Below are 19496 nucleotides of genomic sequence, written 5' to 3' on the forward strand. Positions count from 1 at the left end.
TACTTCGTACTATAGAAGGAAGTTACTACCATGGGGAGGGGAGTTACGACAAGTCTTTGCCTACAAATAAACACTTTTCTCCACATAGACAAGTTTTGGATTACCTTTTTTTAAGCACCGCTTCCTGCATAAGCATGTTGTAGAATTTTACATGTGAAAGCAAAAAAATCCTTATTAGTCTTTTTCCTTAGTTTTTCTATTTTGTGGGAATAAAAAATTACCCTTCAAATTTCTATTTAATTAGCTCTGGCAATAAAAGGTTATATATAAGTATTTTGTAATAATAAATATTTGAGGCAAAAATTAATTTGATACACGTGTAACATAGTTATAGAACACAACTTGCAAAGAAGGGAATCACAAAGTTTAATTTGATACTATAAATTTATAGGTTTACTTTGGTTCGTGCAACATTGATTTCATCAGAGACATTAAAGACTTACTCTTCAAAAACAATTTCCTGCTTCATTCGTTTAATTATAAAAATAAATGATTTGGAAAATGTAGAGGATTGTAGGTGTTATTTGTTGTTTGCTTTCTAAATTTAATTAATCTGAAGTTTGTTTTAATGATCTCCCTAGTTCTCCAAAAACTTATAAAGGTCTAGAATCTACTATTGCTTTTTTTGTAAAATAAAGGAAAATTACATATCACAAACAAAGATAGAAACCCAATTAATATTCATTTATTTTGGGTTGCCAGAAGTCCAAAAAAATCTTATTAAATATTCCTGGATGATCAAGATCCACGACAAGAAGCAGAAGTGAAGGGTCGAGAGTCAAGGTGGGAGGTCTCAACAACAATAGGAGGGACCATTGGTGGTGCAAGTACTAACTAAAAATCTCAATTTGATCTCTTATTGAACCAAACCTAGAAATAATAAGTCAAGCTTTTACGAGTCTAAAAACTGCACAACCAGGGAAGGCAAAGATTGAAGGAGTTAATTGAACTCGAAAGAAATGAGAAACATTATCTTTTTGAGGACAGGAGTGCTGGTTGACACCTACATAGTTACTACCGAAAGTTGCCACCGGAAGACAACCGTCAATAGGCATGAGAAAGACGTTGATGCTTCTGACTTTGTATTTGTTTGATTACTCTCCACGTGTACGGGTTTGCTATGTAACAGATTCTGCTCAAATGATGAGGGGTCTCATATGGATTGATTGTCCCACACCCATACTTTCACTTAGTCATTAACTAGTGTTTAATTGACACATGGTGACTTGTGATTGATGGCAAAGTCAGTTGGTGGGTCGTTGATCGCCTATAAATAGCATTTACGGCCTTATTTTCAAACAAAATCATGAAGGAGTTTGAAAAAGTGTGATTTACAGCTATATTATTAAAGGAGGTAATTTCGTACTCCATTCAAAAAGCACTCCCCCACCTAACATAAAACACTTAGCTCGATGTAAGGTGAGTAACAGGGGAACATAGAAGAAACACAGTTTGTTGACTTTCTAATGTACAACCTTCGCCACTTCAAATGGGCAATTCTAATGTACAACCTTCGACACACCATGAGACTAGGAGAATTTTAATTTTTGTTATCGATGCTCCCCTATTGGTATTCATCACGGAAAAACCCTAACTTGTGAAATTCTGCTATTTTTAAGCTCTAATAGCTGAAATTTACACAAAGAGATTTTGGCTCTCTTTAAGCCATGTTTAGCTCGATACATGTTTTTTACAATCACAATCTCCCCAAGGGATTAATGCTAGATTCTAGCTCTAGCTTGTTCTTTCTATCTAGATTGAATAAGTTTTAAATGAACCGTTCACAAATTAAAAATAAAATAAAAGAAAACTTACACCCTTTACTAGGAGAGTTTCTTCCTTCTTGCGAGATCCAAGCTTCCACTTATTTAGCAACACAATATGGAGTGAAGGAGTTTGTCTAAAACGCAATGCAAGGAAAGGAATGGAATGAGAAGATGAATTTGTGCGGCTAAGGCTCTCTCTTTCACTCCAAAGCACTTTTGAAAAGTTTTACAATATTGAAAGTAAAACTCAAAGGATTTGCCAATAAATGCTTATTAACTTCTCATTGCACAGTTGTGTGAGGTATTTATAACTTTCCCAAGTCAAACTAGTCTTTTTTTGTGCCACTTTGCAAAAATCAATCCATTGATTGACTGATCATTATAAAGTGATTGATTGATCAATCGATCATAATATCTCTTTTTGTGTTAGAATGTGACTTATTAAACGATAGACTAAACGATCAATATATTACCGTTGGTCCTCAAAAATTAAGTTGATTGATCATTGTCAGGGGATGATCAATGAATCATAATTCCCTCTAGTTGTGCAGTGCAAGTATGATCGAGTAGTGAGCTTCCTATGATTGATCATGCTTTATGTTCTTGATTGGCAAGATTCTATCTAATCGATCATTCCATGTAAAATTTGATTACCTAGACAGTATTGATCGATCAATCCAAATGGGATGATTGATCATGCATCATAGCATGATATGGTCATGTTTTGGATGATCAATCAATTGACTATGGTTGATCGATCATGCTTTATAATATTGGCCTGCACACTTCTGGTTGATCGATCATTTTGGTGTCAGTTCAACTAACTTGAATTTAAAAGCATGAGAATGATCTTGTCTAAGTGCTCTAACATGTTCTAAGAGATGTATATGATGTTCCTAAACATGTTTATATCCAATGTATGACCTAAAACTCCTTATTTACTATTGTACCCACTGACCTCACCACTTGATGAAGCCAGACTTTCCAACTTTGCTCTGATGGACATTTTTCTGGTGATGTCCACCGACTCCTCATCAGAGAGATCCATTCCGCAGCATCGGAGGATGGTCGTGATCTCTTGAGCGAAGGGTAAGTCGTCCTCTCATGAGCAAAGGGTAAGTCATCTTCTCTTGAACTCATGGATACGTCAGTCATCTGATTCGCCATAAAGTAACCAAAGTCTAGTTGTACCTTCTAGAATATCACCATCATCCAAAATATATCGGCAGACATGAGCCTCGAAAAGGTCCCCTTCCTTGGGTTGAGGACATATGTCATAATCTCCATAATCACCCTTTGAGGCATGCTGAGGTCCTTTATCCTAACCTCGTAGGAGCTATTAATTGTCTACCTAAACACCAAAAGGAAGGCGTCTTGAATGTTCTACGGGAGGTCCAAGTGAAGATTCGTCGGTCAATTTTCCTTCGTGTACCTTATCATGCCCATGAAGGATGTGCCCAGAAGGTCCTTCAAGTCCATAGGCTGAATGAAAATCGTTGTCTTCTTCACATATGAAGAGCCCTTCAAATTGTGGGACCCAAGATCCTCCTCCATGAGATTTGAGTAAAATATTTTTAAAAGGAGGGGATAAATGGGTTCCTCTCTCTCCAAGAGACTCCTATAGGATCTAAACAATCCTTCAACCTTATTCACTTCCATAATACTTTTTTGTATGAAGCTCAAAAAATAACTTCCCCATTGTTGCCGAGTGCGAAAATGCACGTGAAAATCGTCATTTCTTCACAAACATCGCTCTCCTTGATGGAAGTTTTCTTCTTAGACATCACCTCATCCTCACCATGGTGGAAAATGAGTTTGGGAGAGATTTGGGCGAAAATTAGGGTTTTAGCCTCAGATTTTAAATGGAAATCAATGAAACATCGAAAGAGAAGGGAGTTTTGGGGCTTTGGAGTTGAGGATTTGGTTGAATAGGGTTTTGAAATGATTTGGAGTGAAGAGATTAGGTCAAAAATCATTTGTGTCTCTTCAACTTCTCAATTCGTGCCTTGAATGATTGTTCATTATGTTTTGATTGACCAATCAATCATTCTAATTGATCGATCAACCAATAGGCATTAATCAATCAATGACCTAGTCAAAGTGACAAAAATGTAATCTTTTGAGTTCCATTTCAATCTTTTGGTGCTTCAAAAGTAGGATGTGTTCATTAAGCTCATATGTTTTAGCCTAAGTGAATCAAGGTGGGTTGTTCATGCTGAGTTATCATTGAAGCTTAGAGAAACAGTCAAATTCTAATTTCTTTATAAAGATATTCACTAATTGATTTTTGGTGGGGACAAATTTAATTTTATTAACCTTGATTTGAACCAACTCTCTGATTAAGTAATGTCTAATTGCTATGCATTTTGATCAAGAGTAGTGAATTGGATTCTTACTTAGACTTTTGGCGCTCATGTTGTCACAATTGGCTAAAATATTTGTCATCTAAACCATAGTCATTTACTTGTTGTTTCATCCAAAGAAGTTGAGGACAATAACTTCCACATGCTATGTAATCAACTTTGATAGTGGATAATGCAACCGAATGTTGTTTTATGGAAAACCAAGGGACAAATATATTTCCAAGCAATTGGCAACTACCACTTATACTTTTTTTGTCAATTTTGCAACAGGCGAAATCAATATCCAAGTTACCTACTAGATCAATGGCTGAAGAGTTTGTGTACCAAAGACCTAAGTTTGTTATCCCAAGTAAATAACAAAAAAATCTTTTCACTACCACTAAGTGAGATTCTCTAGGATCATATTGAAATTTATCACATAGGCATACTAAGAACATTATAGTTGGTATATTGACTGAAAGGTAAAGTAGGGATCTTATGATGCTTCTATACAATATTTGATCTATGTCCCTGCCGAATTTTTTTAAGTCAAGTTTCAAGGACGAACTCATGGGTGTGCTAATTGACTTAAGATTTTTAATGTTGAATCTCTTCAGCAATCTCTTGGTGTATTTAGACTAATTTATGAATGTGCCATTTTTGGTTTGCATTACTTGAAGTCCAAGGAGGACTATGAGTTCGCCCATTAAACTCATTTTAAACTAATTCTTCATTACACTAACAAATTCTTGACATTGAGAGGTTCTAGAACCAAATATGATATCATCTACATAGATTTGAGTAATTATCAAGTCTTGATCATTGTTCTTAGTCAATAGTGTCTTATCTACGCTTCCTCTCTTATAATCATTTTTTTCTAAGAATACGCTTATTCTTTTCATACCACTCTTTAGGAGCTTACTTTAACCCATATAAAGCTTTATGTAATTTGTATACATGGTCGAGCCTGCTCAATTCTTCGAAACCTTCGTGTTGTTCAACATATACTTCTTCTTGAATGTACCCATTTAAAAAATTCACTTTTTACATCATTTTGGTACAATTTGAACTTCATGTGACAAACATAGGCTAAAATGATTTGAATTGCCTCTAGTCTTGCCACAAGTTCATAGTTTTCTTCAAAATCAATACCTTCTTCTTGGTTATATCCTTTGACAATTATTGTTTCTCACTACTTGATATTCTTCATTAGCTTTGTTCCTAAAAAAATATTTTGTTCCTATGACTTATTTTTTTGGGTCTAGGTAAAAGAGTCCAAACTATTTCTTTCAAATTGATTTAATTCTTCTTGCATTGCCATGATCCAAAAGTCATCTTTTTCAGCTTAGGTGAAACTTTTGGGTTTGATTTGAGAAATGAAGGCACTATTTGTTATAGTCTCATGAGTTGTTCTCCTAATTGTAATTTTGCCTTGAGGGTCACCAATGAATTGTTCTAAAAGATGATTAGCCATAAACTTATAGTTCTTTGGCTCCATAGTTAGTTCTTCTTGGTTATTTGGGTCATTTGGGTTCTCTTCAAGATTTTGGTCTTGAGGTTGAGATCTCGGAGATGAATCCAAGGGGTTTCCCTCTTTGTCATTAGAAATTGCAATTGGGGGTGAATTTGGCGAATTGAATTCGTCAAACTCAACATGAACCGACTCCTCTACTCTCATAGATGTTTTTTTATAAACTCTATATGTTTTGCTATTAGTAGAATAACCCAAGAAAATTTCTATTTCGGCTCTAGAGTCAAATTTTCCTAGTTTTTCCTTTGGTTCTTTCAATATGAACACTTTGCATCCAAAGGTTACAAAGTAAGTAATATTGGGAAGGGTGTCCGTATACAACTCATATGAAGTTTTGTTGAGAAGTAGCCTTATACTAACTCGATTAATGATATAGCATGTGGTGTTTACAGTTTCGGCCCAAAACTTATATGACATATTGTATGCATGAAGCATAGCTCTAGCTATTTCAATTAAGGTTTAGTGTCTTCTCTCAATAAACCCATCTTTTTAGGAGTTCGAGGAGTTGAGAATGTATGGTATATACCATGCTTTGAACAATATACCTCGAAGTGTGAATGCATAGTTTAGGGTTTAGCTCTTGGTTTGTTTCTTCATGGTCACTCCTAATTTTGACAATGCTAGCCTTAATCTTTTTGGAAATTTTATCATAGTTTAGTGAAGGTTGGAAAAACATCATCCTTATGAGCTAGGAAATCTATCCATATGAACCTTAAATAGTCATCTACCGCCACTAAGGTGAGATGCTTTCCGTTTAGGCTTAAGGTTCGAGTAGGTCCAATTAAATCCATGTGGATTAGTTGAAGATGACGAGAGGTTGAAACTACGTTCTTAGATTCGAAAGAAACTTTGTGTTGCTTTCCAAGTTGACAAGTACCACAAGGTTTCTCTCTTACAAATTTTTGATCTGGTAGCCCTCTCACTAGGTTATTTTTCATCAGTTTGTTCAAGGAATCTATTCCTATATATCCTAGCCTCTTGTGCCATAACCAAGATTCATTGAATTTTTCACTCAAACATATAACACTAGTTGAGGGCAAATAAACTATGTTCACTACATAGGGATTCCTATTTCTATGCCACACTATAACTAGTTCATCGTTTTCGTTCTTTACTTAATATTTATCCTTTTCAAATGAAACTTTGTTTCATTGATCACAAAACTGACTAATGCTAAGTAACTCATGCATCAACCCTTCTACATAATACACATTAGATATGAAAGAGGTTGACGTATTGATTTTACCAATTCCTTTTATGGTACTTTTTCTATTATCTCCAAAAGCTACATGACCTCTATCATTGGGATTGAATTCAACGAACTTCTTATTATCTGGTTATGTGCCTCGAGCAACCGCTATCCAAAATCCAAACATTACTACATCACAAGAGATTTAATTTGAAACGTTAGGTGTCATTCTTGGTTACATATCATATGTCCCAATCCATGGATTGAAAAAAGAATTTCATTCCTACCTTCCAATATCCATAGTTTGTTCCATTGAATAAATGAGGACGGTTGGCGAATTGTCCTTCGGGAAGGAGCAATTTATCTTGATATGCCATTAAATATTTTTCAAAATTAAGTAGATTTTGATCTCAATCAAATGTTTGGCCTACTCTGATAATAATTGTTGGTCTAGGAGGCTTTTCGAGAGGGGGGAGGAGGGCAGGGTGACTTGAGTATTTCAAATTCAAACTAAGGCATGTAAACAAAGATTCATGCAAATTCATAATTTCAATGAAAAAAAGCATTCACACACCATGAGACAATGAAAAATTTTGTTATCGATGTTCCGCTATTGGTATTTACTGCCCAAGAACCATTGCTTGGGAAATTCTACTATTTTTAAGCTCTAATAGCTTAAATTTACACAAAGAGATTTTTGCTCTCTTTAAGCCATGTATAGCTCAATACATATTTTTTACAATCACAATCTCCCCAAGAGATTGGTGTTAGATTCTAGCTCTAGCTAGCCCTTTTCTATTTAGATTGAATAAGTTCTAGATGAACCTTTCACAAATTGAAAATAAAATAAAATAAAACTTACACCCTTTACTTAGAGAGTTCCTTCTCCTTGAGAGATCCAATCTTCCACTTCTTTAGCAGCATAATATGGAGTGAGGGAGCTTGTCTTGAATGCAATGCAAGGAAATGAATGGAAAGAGAAGATAATTTTGCAAGGCTAAGGCTTTCTCTATTACTCTAGATCACTTTTGAGAAATTTTGCAAGATTGAGGGCAAAGGCTCAAAGGATTTGAAGATAAATGTTCATCAACTTCTCAATGCACAGTTTGGTGGGGTATTTATAACTTCCCCAAGCCAAACTAGATGTTTTTCGCCCATTTGCGAAAATCAGTACATTGATTGATCGATCAATCGATCATAAAGACTTCTTGTGTGTCAAAATGTGACTTATTGATCGATGGACTAATAGATTAATATTATACCATTGGTCCTCAAAAGTTAAGTTGATCGATCATTGGCAAAAACTAATCAATCATTCTAGTGCCACTTCAACCAACAAGTTAACTTTAACATCATGGAAATGATTTTGTCTAAGTACTCTAACAAGTTCTAAGAGATATATATGATGTTCCTAAACATGTTTATATACAATGTATGACCTAAAACTTCATATTCACTATGGTGACTGAGTTTTGATATGACTTTTACATTTGAACTCAAGTTTTCTTGTTGTTTTCTTCATTGTGAGTATTTTTTTAAGAGATGTTCTTTAGTGATGATTGATGTCTTGATTAGGCTTGATCATTTTGAAACTTTAAACCTTGAGAAGCATCGATTTCACGTAGCTCTCACAACTATGCGAACTTCCTAAAGCTCTTGGTGATACTTGGTCCGGTTCGGCCCAAGATAGTAACTCGGGGTCGGGTTGGGGATTCACGGACTTTCTTACGGCTCTGGGAGACCGTCAGAAACGCGTGATAGTGAGGTAGGATCATTGACTCATTGTCTCGCAAACATACCATTCGTCCGGTAAAATGCCTCCGCAGAAGATGCGATATGAAAGTTGATGGAAATTGTGGTTTCTTCTTCCTTCTCCGGGAAGACCGACTCCACCCCAGGGAATTACTCCTACTTGTAAAGAACCAGTGATGAACTGCTACTATCCTACGTCAAGATGCACGATATCTCCACGGTCGACGGCTTCATGGAGGGTATTTTTGATTTCTTCAAGCTCCTTCGATCTCTGTTATTCTTCTCTCTCCTTCTCAGCTCTTCAGTCTCTCTCTTTCTTTTTGCAGTAAACGAATGCGTAGCGGAAATGATCAAATATCTAGCAAACGAGCCGTCTGTCGGTCTGTTCTTCGTCCAGCAACACGCCCAAAATGCTATTCCCAATTTGGTCTCGATGAAGGTAATATATCGGATGCTGAGGCATTCATGCTGTCTCGTTTATTTCTATTTATCTTTGAAGGTGTGGTGTCGAATGAGGAAATCGAATGTTTAAATGTGAATTTATCTTACAACTTGAAATGGAGATGTGTCTTTTTTTATTAAAAAAATAATTGTTGATGCTGCGGTTTTCCCCCCATTTTAGCGCAATAAAAAAACTCTGGAAGAGAAGAAAAAAGTACGGGTTTCCGATGTCTACAAAGGAAAATAAATAGACATACAAGAAGACGGCAAATCACATTAACAAGGCACGTGGTGACAGGAAATCCTGTTCTTAACCAGAGAATATGTTGGCAATTCGCTACATGAGGGGTTTGGGACCATTCCATAAGGAGGCTTCCCTGCAGATCTAACATAAAAGAAGTGCAAGAAGCTCCGTGGGAAGAGAGAGAGAGGGAAAGGGGGAGTTGCTAGGTTAGGCCTCCATGTACTCAGTCTCAACATCTTGGATTTGTGTTCACACCTGCTTATATCTATTGAGTGGTCTTCAAGTTTTCGAAACTCTCAGGTTGAATATTTTGAATATCAGCCCATGCACCAGAACATGTGCTCATAAGTGCTCATCTACCGCTGTCTGTCAATTCCTCCAGGAATGAGAGCCTCAGAACTCCTTAAGAGCAAAAAGTTTATAAAATACCTTGGTACCAGGTTTGTGGCATATGAGGTCATACTGCTTTACATTGGTCTGGGCAAGGGGATTCATCGGCTTTAAGGCACTCCCAGGGATCTATTTTCTATGACATCCCCCTCATCGATGAGGAAGGAGGGGGCTGTACTCCTTTCGAAAAGCATTTTTCAGTCACCTTTAGTCAGACCTGTACATATGAAGGGGGCAATAAAAGCTGCAATAACTCTAGCTTCAGCTCCCTAAAAAACTGACCCTAGTGGACCTAGGGTTGCCACATGAACTTCCATCAAGACTAAGCTTTTCCACTGCTTGGGAGGAAACTGAGGTAAACTTTGTTGCTTTGGAGGTACAGAAAGACATTACTCTAATTCTCACACACAATGGACTCAAGGAAGATTGCAATCTTCTTAGACCAATAAAAGTGTGTTATGAAAATTTATGAATGACTCCACCTCTGGCATGAGTGTTTCCCTAAAGTTTCTTTATTGCTCTCGTCCCAAATGCAGCATTTTATATCTTAATCATAAGTCACCGAGAGCTTTTCAACATATAAACAGGACCACTGGGCCAAGTGGACAAGAAGGTCACCAAAAGAGGTTGAACCACAGAAGGAGAAGTGAATCTTCCTCATCAGGCCACCCCAGAGCTGAAAGAGCTTAGGGTACAGGATTGCAAGGTGGTCAACAGGTTCTTAACATGTTACAAAGCTTACTAGAGATATTTTTTTCTGAATAGTCCTACTAGAGATATTAATATGGGAAAGACATCTTCTGCCATGCTCATCAAGAATGAGCACTTCTCCTTTTACAACAAACAGAGGCTAAAGTTGATTGTTTCTTTTTATCCACTCATGCTCAAGTAAGATCTATTGTTGTTCCATAAGTGTTTTGGTAGATCAGAATTGATATTTATAATCTTCACCTTTTCAAATTTGACTGGGTTGAAACAGTTGGTGTAAAAAAGAAGAGCACTTGCTATGTGTTATAAAAAACATGTTACAGTAATAACTTCAAATGTGATCAAATGTTGTCTTTCCATTCTTTTCTGTCTAATCTGGACTTTGATGTCCTTGAGTCTGCATATCTCTTTTTGACATGGTGCCACATACACTATTCCATTGATTAGTATCTGGTAATCACATCCACAGCTTCAATTGGATGTCTAATAAGTTTCCCTAAGAGCCTGTAAAGTGGTCTATTATACTGGTTCTCGTGGCATCACCAGGTTTCTTAACTTGTTCCACTGTTTGTGTTTTAGTACCATTTAGTGGAGGCCTCTGAGCCTTTCTTTTTCCTATTGGTTTTGTTCTTGTCCAACAGACTGCAAGGAGCCAAGGACTGAGAACTGAGCAGGCACTTAATGTCTTTCAATTTTCTGTACTGGTTGGCTTTTTTTGTATTTTCATGCATATGTGTACTTACTGAGTGGACGGCAGCTGAACCTGATTTTGCTTATTCCCTTTAGGTTTTAGCTTTGCACTTGTTAATACATGTTTTCAATATAGTTTGTTGTCTTGCTTTTAATTTTTGTTGAACTTGTTTCATTTCAGTTTCCTTTGGTTTATTTGTTACACATAAAGGCTTATGACCGAATGGTCCTACGTCTATTGTAGGGCAAAATTGTTCAAAAGTCCCACGAAATAACATTGGAAACCGAGGACTTGGAGGATTCTATTGACATGGTAAGGTCGATGAAAGAGTGTGGCTTCACCATTATTGATGATATGAACAAAGACATCAAGAAATCACTTTATGCAATCTCTTCATCACAACCAAAGAAAAGGTAAGTTTTTGAAGTCCGTTACTCGTGCACTCATTGACCCACTGATTGAAAGGGCACTCTCCTGCTTCTGAGAAAAAAAGAAGAGATGGATGTAACAGTCTCTGCATTTTCCAAGCATATTTATACTTACACGTGCATCCTCATGTAGAATGCAAACATCTAATCAGAATGAGCTCAAGTTCAATTTCAGTGGATCATGCATCTTTTTGCTATAATTCGTGACTTGATGACTTGAAACAATTGTAACGTTTAGCTATTATATTTTGTTGCTGAATTAAACCTGCACAAACGTTTGACATTACCCGAAAGATTTGTCCTTTTTGAGCGATTTGACTCCTAACATATCTATTCTGAGAAGTGTAATCTGTCTTTTCTTTTCTTGTTTTAAACTTTCTTTTAAAAAAATTGAAGCTGGCAGTTGTAACTCATGGGTTTGTATAAACAGTTTAATTAGCAGCAAGGGGTTCGCTTTCCCAATCAGTAGAAGTAGCTCATGGAGTACAGCATCCTCTAGTCACAGGACTTCAGACTTAGCCCAGGTAGACAGAAGCCGTGGTAGTTATTTCTCTACAGTTTTGACTACAGCGAAGCAAAGAGCCGCATCTCTCAGATGGGCTCCACTTGATATCACTACTGGTAGAAACACGAAGGGTGACAACTTTGTTTCCTCGCCAACCATACCTGATACAGAAGTGGAAGAGCTGCCTTTGTCAAGTGAGATAGTAGATGAACCAACCATGACAAGTGAAATCTTACCGTCTCAAGATCTACCGGCAATGCCCGAGAACTTCGAAGAGTTCAAGTCTGAAAGGGAAGCCAAGCTACAGCAGTGGCTAGAAGATGACAAGAAGTAAAACATATGCGGTCAGATAAACAGTGCTCTCTTGAGAGGGATGACTGAATCATGTAACAAATGCAAATTTAGAGATTTGTCAGTGGAGCTTGTAATCACATTGCCAGTGCCAACAGAAACACTTAGAAATGTTTTAATCTATCATGTGCAAGTTTTTGTTTGAAGGAGAGGAAGGCGGAGTGTATATAAAACTGCAGTAATGGAATGTATCTGCTAACTTGTTACATTCTTACAATTATTTTCATGGATTAATGGAGGCAGGGAAACGACTTTGAAATCAAGATAACCAGAATAGAATAATTCTTCATACTATTTTATGGAATTTTGGCATGTCCTTTTCGTTTTTTTTTAAGTGAGTTGAAAAATCAGTCCGAGCAAAGGCGAAGGTGGTATAGGGATTAAATGGTGGTGGCAGTTAAACGACTTGGAAATTGAGATGACTAGAAAGGAATCATTTTCCTACTATTTTATGGAATTTTGGCATCTCTTTGAGGTCAACAAAGCCTCTTCGATCCCATATTCTTATGAGTGTCCCACATTTTCTACATAAAACATTTTGAATAATTTAGTCCAGTATTACTGTCTATTTAGAGAGTCTCCACATAAAATAGTGGGAGTTTCTTTAGAGCCTATTAGGAACCTACATAAAAGAAAAATAAAAAAGGAGAAAAAATTATTTTTTGTTGTTTGACAGTAGAGAATCGTTGAGAGAAAATTACATGGATTGATTGATCGATGTTGTCCAAGCAAGCAAAAATTACATAGAATGATCGATCATCCCACCCGATTGGTTGATCAGATAGAATCTTGTTAGTCAGGGACATAAAGTTTGATCGATCATAAGAAGTTCATAGATAAATCATACTTGTATTGCGTACCCAGAGGAAATTCTGATTGATTGACCATCCTTTAGTAATGATCGATCAACTTAACTTTTTAAGACCAACAATAACATATTGATCGATTAATAAGTCACATCATAACACAAAAAGAGTCATTATGACAGATTAATCGATCAATCACTTGATCAATCAATGGTCCGATTTTTGCAAAAGAACAAAAAATGGTTAATTTGACTAAGGGAATTTATGAATACACCACCAAACCACACATAGAAAAATTAGTAAGTATTTATTAGCAAATCCTTGAAGCCTTTATTCTCAATCTTGCAATACTTCCCAAAAATGCTCTTTGAGTGAAATAGTGATACCCAATTGCATTGTAAGTTTTTTTCCTCCACTTATCATCATAGACAAACTCCCAAATATCTTATTATGTGTTGAAAAAAAGTGGAAGCTTGGATCTCTTAAGGAGAAGGTACTCTCCAAGTTTCAGGTGCAAGTTTTCCTTTCTTTATTTTCAATTCATGAAAGGTTCATCTAAAATCTATTCAATCTAGATAAAAAGGTCTAGCAAGAGCTAGAATCTAGTCAATCTCTTGGAGAGATTGAGTTTATAAAAACGTCTGTTGAGCTACATGTGGCTTAAAGAGAGTTAAAATCTCTTTGTACAAAATCCAACTATAGAGCTTTAAAATAGTGGAATTTCTAAAGCAAGAGTTTTTGGGTAATGAATACTATTAAGGGAACATCGATAACAAAAAAAATTCCTTGTCTCCTATGGTGTGTGAATGTTTATTTTATATTAAAACTATGATATTGCATGATTTTTTTTGTACACGACTTACTTAAACTTTTAATTTGAAATTCTCAATTCACCCCCTCTTGAAAAGCCACCTGGGCCAATAAGAAGTAACTTTAATAAAAGAGGATCTAAGATTCCAAAAATTAGATGTTTTGCCTAGGAAACAACCTTTTTTCCTCTAACAAAAATTGATAATGACTTACCTCAAATCATTATTTTGAGGCATTGATCATATAAATAGGTTATTTTAAAAAAAATCAAACTTATGGAAGCCAAATCGAAGCTTGGAAATCCCTCTTTACAACTTTCTATGCTACACTATTCAAACAAAACAATTTGTTTGAATTTTTTTTATTTTCAAGTGGTTTTTTGTTTTTGTTGAATTTCTTGAAAAGAGAAACAATGTATTGACTTCTTATTATTTGAGTACAATGAGCCTCTATTTATAACAGAGGAAACAAATAAAATTATTTTATAATTAAACTGAGTCCTAGTATAATTTAACAAAAATAAAATACTGAAATAATTAAAACACATTTTAACTGTAACATTTTTTGAAAACATCCACCCATGAAACTCTTGTACAATTTTGTCATATTAATTACTGCTCGATGAGACTTTTTTCTGTGAAAGACATGTAAGACTCTCCTATTCATGTTCTTCAACGGTCTTGAAATTCATACAAAGATAAAATTTTGTTCAAACATATTCTTTCGTTCGGACATTTCTTGTTCTATTGGGGGCTTTTGTTCTAAAATATGTTTGAACATATCTTGGATTTCCACAAGTAAACTTGTTCAAACAGAAAAACTTGTTCAATCAGGTTTTTCTCTGAAGTGTTGTGAGAATTTGTTCAAAAAACAAATTTTGATCAACCATCTTTTCTTTAGTGTAATTTCTTTTGTACGATATGTTCAAACAGTAAGATAGAAAGATGTTCGAACATAATTTTATCTTCAAATATAAAACTAAAAAAGATAATTAAAATTTAAATATATAGAGACTAGGGAAAGAATACATTAAAAAAATTGCACACAAGGGATTTTTATGTGATTCCATGCTTAAGCATCCTGCTTGAGTTCCACTAACTTTTGAATATTGAACACACACTCACCCCCTTAAACCCTAATGAGACTTCACATTAGAACTCCTCTACACAATAATTATATTATTTATTTAAAATATTTAAATAAATTAACTTAATTTGAGGATAATCCAGGATAATAATCAAATTGGTAGCATAAAGTAGCTTTGACAGTGAGTGAGTGAGTCAAGTTGAGTAATAAACTGTCAATAATAAGTTGAACCAAGTATTTTTTTATAATGAATAAATCAAACAATCTCCAATGTGTTCATCCGTCACACTTCTCCTTCTATTCTCCCCTTCAAGCTGGGAGATAATGTCAACCCAATTTGAAGTCAATAAATATTTTGCAAGGTCAATCTAAATATTTTAATTAAATATTATTGATTACTTTACACTAAAATAAAATTCACTTTGATTAAAATAAGGCACTGCAATTTAATAAATTTAACATTTATATAATTTATATAATTTATATAATTATTTCAAATTCTAAAATAGTAACTTCTTCATTAAATACAATATTCATAGTTTAATATAATCTGAAAATTTTAAATTTTAATATAAAATATATATAATTTTATTTCAAACCCAACCTAAGAACAAAATTTGTTACTTTGTAATGGAATACTATGTCATTCTAAGTGGGAGAAGATGAAAGGGTCGGGAGAAAAGGACTGAGGATGATCCTGTGCGGAGGAAATCTATGATCAAAAGAAAACTTATCTTCGTGGGTTTTTTTTTTCTTTCTGAAAAGGAAAAAAAATAAAATCCCAACCCGTGAAGTTTTTTCCTTCCATGGGCAAACCAGTTCCGATGTGAAAAAGGAAAAACTTTTTGACCCCTTTTCTTCACCTCTGAATCCTGATGCATGACCAAGTGCATCATCACATGCTCAATAGGGATTTCTTCTCCTTGATCGAATTGATGCGGAGCTTTATTTCTCCAACGCGGAAAACAAACCCCTACCTCAAAGTCCTTGATCACGATATTTCTTCAATTTTTCAACTCCTGAGCAGTCAGGCATCTCTCTCTCTCTCTCTCTCTCTCTCCATATATATATATATATATATATATATATATATATATAAATATATATGAGAATATAAATGGTCAAAAGACATCAGAATACACAGTATCTTGATGCAAACATACTCAGAAAATGGCTCAAACATCCTCTACAGATGCTAGCTACAGTCCCCACACTGCACATGGGAGGCAAACTTCATCAGAGGAAAGGTCAGAGAGAGTCCTTAAAACAACACTTACTCTTTACTCCTCAGACAAGCCTTCCCATGAAAGACAAGAGGATACCATCATAATAAAGCTTTTCAGCAGGAATGCAACACAATCTAGACAACCTTCCAGAGTTCTTTCAATGGCTCCATTGTCTTTATCCTTTTTTCATCCACAACAAATGCTTTCCTAATTTTCCCTCTTCCCTACAAACCCAGTCTGTGCCTCTTTGGATTTTTCTTCCTTGTCAAAGTAAAAATAAAAGTATGTTTTTTCTTTAATTTTTACTTCTCCGTGGCTATTAACAACTGAGGCAAGAAATAAAAGATGAAGAGATTTTTATTTTAAAAGTAGAAAAACAGCTTTAGAAAGTCAATCTCCTTCCTCAAGAATATGAAATTTTTTGATATACAGTTTTTGCTCTTATTCCCAATAAAAAAGGAAAGAAGAAGAAAAAAGAAAAAAGAGTATTCGTATTCACAATGATACTCTTTATAAAGGAAGCCTTTTCCCTCTTCAAGAAAACCATTAAATCAAAGGAGAGCCACAAGAACCACAACCCTATCACATTATTGTAGCCAGCAGTGATCTTTAAATGCCTTACCCAACTTCCACCCACCTAAAAATATTTAATCTTTGGCTCAACCCTCAGGGCATTGATAACAGCATTCCTCCCAGTTCTCCACATCAAAATTCACAACAACAAAAAAAAACTAGCCTAGGAAGGCAGCAGTCACCTACAAAGACAGCTTAATCTAATGATGTTCATATTAAAATAAAGATAGTTAGATACCCCTGTCTCAGCCATCAGCATCATTACCACTACAAGAGATTAATAAAATACTAAACAATCCCCTAATTCTAATTGGTTGGATGGCTACAACCTCACATAATCAAAACAGCATGACCAAATCACATGATAATGTTAAAGAAAGGAGGGAAATCTCCCATTTCAGTAACCAACACCACTACATGAGTAAACATGACAACAGACCCTCCAGAATTATTGTAATGTGATTGCAAGAACAGTGGGAACACTTGACCTGATCACATTATGAAGTGGAAGAACAGAAAAAACATAAAAAATAATACATAACCTTCTTCTACCACCATCACCTCTACTAAAACAGGAAGATTTCAGACAGAAAACTCTCGGTTTTCTGAAACTTCTTAAGAATTCAATGACAGAGTGAGAAATATTTCATTTTTCTTATATTCTAGAACGACCTTGCAGTCATGCACCCATTTTATTAAAAGAAACAAGGAAAACATAGGTCTCTGTAGTGTCTATGCAATGACAGTAAACAAAGGCAAAAACAGATATTCCTTTTCAATTGACGCTCCCAACAGAACCACAACCCCTGAAAAGAAATAGTAAAATGAAGAGAGACGGTTTACAAGGAAATAAAGGGAAAAGAAATTAAAACTAGAGATGGCATCCAAAGCAATTGCAGGTCTTGGGAGTGAAAGAGCAGAACCCAAAAGGTTTGTTGGGTATATTGCAGTTGATGGCATAGCAACACGGAGAAGGCAAACAGAGCCTCTTGGGCCCCCCACAACAAGTACAGAGAGCACATATCTGGAAACTTCGAAGCCTTCTCCTGGTTTCATTCAACATCAAAGATCTAAATCCTTGCTCAGCCAAGGGCACCATGTCCGACCCTTTTACCACCTCCTGCACAAAGCTCAGTCTCTTCAGTAACATAAACGCAGATCTTTCTTCCCAGATAAAACTATGCAGACAAAACCGAAAAAAAAAGAAAAGAACCCAAAGATATGATGGTACGAGAGAGACTCACATGAAGACATGCTGCTCCATTGATGATGGAGGCAAAGATTAGGAGAAGAAGGTGAGACAGGGCGGCAAAGGTAGACATGGATGTGACAATTACACTGCTCTCTCTAGCTTCTTTGTGTTGGAGAAAGCTGGCTGTTTTTCGAGAGGAAGCAAATGGGTTTCTAGTGTTGTGGGTTCAAGTCTATTTAATGAGATTTGAAGGGTTGAAAGCTCCACGGAATGTAATTTAAATCGGGGAAAACATGCTGCGCGACCGGTGGTGATTTGTAGAAGAAGAAGGGTACTCAGTGAAGGTTTGACAGAGATTGGAGAGCGAGGTTCCCTCTTCTCCCCACCGGCTACTGTAACCAGTGACAGAAAAATACGGGCTCCAACAGCCCAACCTACATGAGGAAAAAAAACAGGACCAGAATGGACAAATGAAAAATAAACCAGGAATTCTTCCAAACCATTGACGGTGGTAATAAGGTATCAGAGTGAAATGATGAGCTGTGTCTGGGACCGGGGTAGGATATGCATCTGGCAAAAGGGCCTCTGGTTTTCCTCCTAGAATTAAGACTGCTGAGAGTCTTTTGGAATTTGGGCAGTTGTTGGTCCAATAAACAAGGGACCTACCCCAAGTCTGTCTCCCACTTACAATCAACAAATTAAGACACAGTAAACTGAAACAAGGAACGCAGTTAAACTGTTAGTTTTGTCATTAGGGTTCTCCACCATTCCATGAAGGTTCCTCCGTGTCAAGAGCAGAGAACCCTTCTGTAATGAAGTGTGGTTTCCAGCACATTCACTGATGCCAACAAGATTATTTATTTTGATTTATTTCCTCATCTCCCACTGGTACAGAATCAGTAATGTGAAGCAAGGTTGGGATTAGCTGTTTCAGTGCAAAAACCCCTTCAAACCCCTATGTAGTAAGTATCATCCTTATCTCAAACAGAGATGGTTGAAGTAAAGTCCCTGACTTTGAAGGAACTTAAATGGCTGATCAGAGATACAAGGGTAAGAGGTTCAGTTACCGACATGAAAATGAAACAAAAGTAACACTCCATAAGTAAGCACTCTCTGGTTCTGTCTTAAGGAACTTTGTAAATTTCAAATATGGTAACAAGTCTTTTCTCTCAGTCTGCCATTGTTTGGATGAACTGAGAGAAGGTTACTTATGTTTTACTCTAAACCAAAGGCTTTTATTTATAATTTTACATGAAAAAAGACATAAGTAACATGTTCTCCTCGACTAATTACACCCTTGTGATGCCACTCCTCTTGGATGTGTGGGTCTTCTCCGTACTCTTGTGGGTTAAAAATAGTTTTTAACTCACCCGATATAGCTTCTCCACCTGTCAAATGGGAGATTATGCCGTCCTTATCCCAAATTTATTTTGGTACTAGACTTACTTTGGTACTATTTCATTTG

At 35.8% G+C, this 19496-nt stretch overlaps 1 protein-coding gene and 1 long non-coding RNA gene across 2 annotated transcripts; one reads left to right on the forward strand and one right to left on the reverse strand.

Annotated features, from left to right (window-relative positions):
- The first annotated feature begins 8628 nt into the window (after window positions 1-8628).
- On the forward strand, window positions 8629-12591 carry LOC137962491 (uncharacterized). Its single transcript, XM_068809393.1, has 4 exons — window positions 8629-8819; window positions 8907-9019; window positions 11298-11467; window positions 11913-12591. Exons 1-4 carry the CDS (start codon window positions 8783-8785, stop codon window positions 12319-12321), a joined length of 729 nt encoding a protein of 242 aa, XP_068665494.1. The 5' UTR covers window positions 8629-8782; the 3' UTR covers window positions 12322-12591.
- A 4921-nt stretch (window positions 12592-17512) lies between these two features.
- On the reverse strand, window positions 17513-18587 carry LOC137962501 (uncharacterized). The gene is made up of 2 exons (XR_011115136.1): window positions 18084-18587; window positions 17513-17959 (listed from the first exon to the last, which is right to left on the reverse strand). It is a non-coding gene; the product is annotated as an uncharacterized lncRNA (long non-coding RNA).
- Between the last annotated feature and the right edge of the window lie 909 nt (window positions 18588-19496).

The sequence above is a fragment of the Aristolochia californica genome, unplaced genomic scaffold (assembly GCF_029961685.1).
Source record: "Aristolochia californica isolate CCGP_79_NKW_82.1479 unplaced genomic scaffold, dmAriCali1.0.hap1 SCAF_1, whole genome shotgun sequence".
Lineage (NCBI taxonomy): Eukaryota > Viridiplantae > Streptophyta > Magnoliopsida > Piperales > Aristolochiaceae > Aristolochia > Aristolochia californica.

Coding starts and splice junctions, on each gene's coding strand:
- LOC137962491 (XM_068809393.1), top strand. CDS start 8,783: ATGCACGATATCTCCACGGTCGACGGCTTCATGGAGG. Junction 9,020..11,297: donor CCAATTTGGTCTCGATGAAG/GTAATATATCGG, acceptor CGTCTATTGTAG/GGCAAAATTGTTCAAAAGTC. Junction 11,468..11,912: donor TCATCACAACCAAAGAAAAG/GTAAGTTTTTGA, acceptor TTGTATAAACAG/TTTAATTAGCAGCAAGGGGT.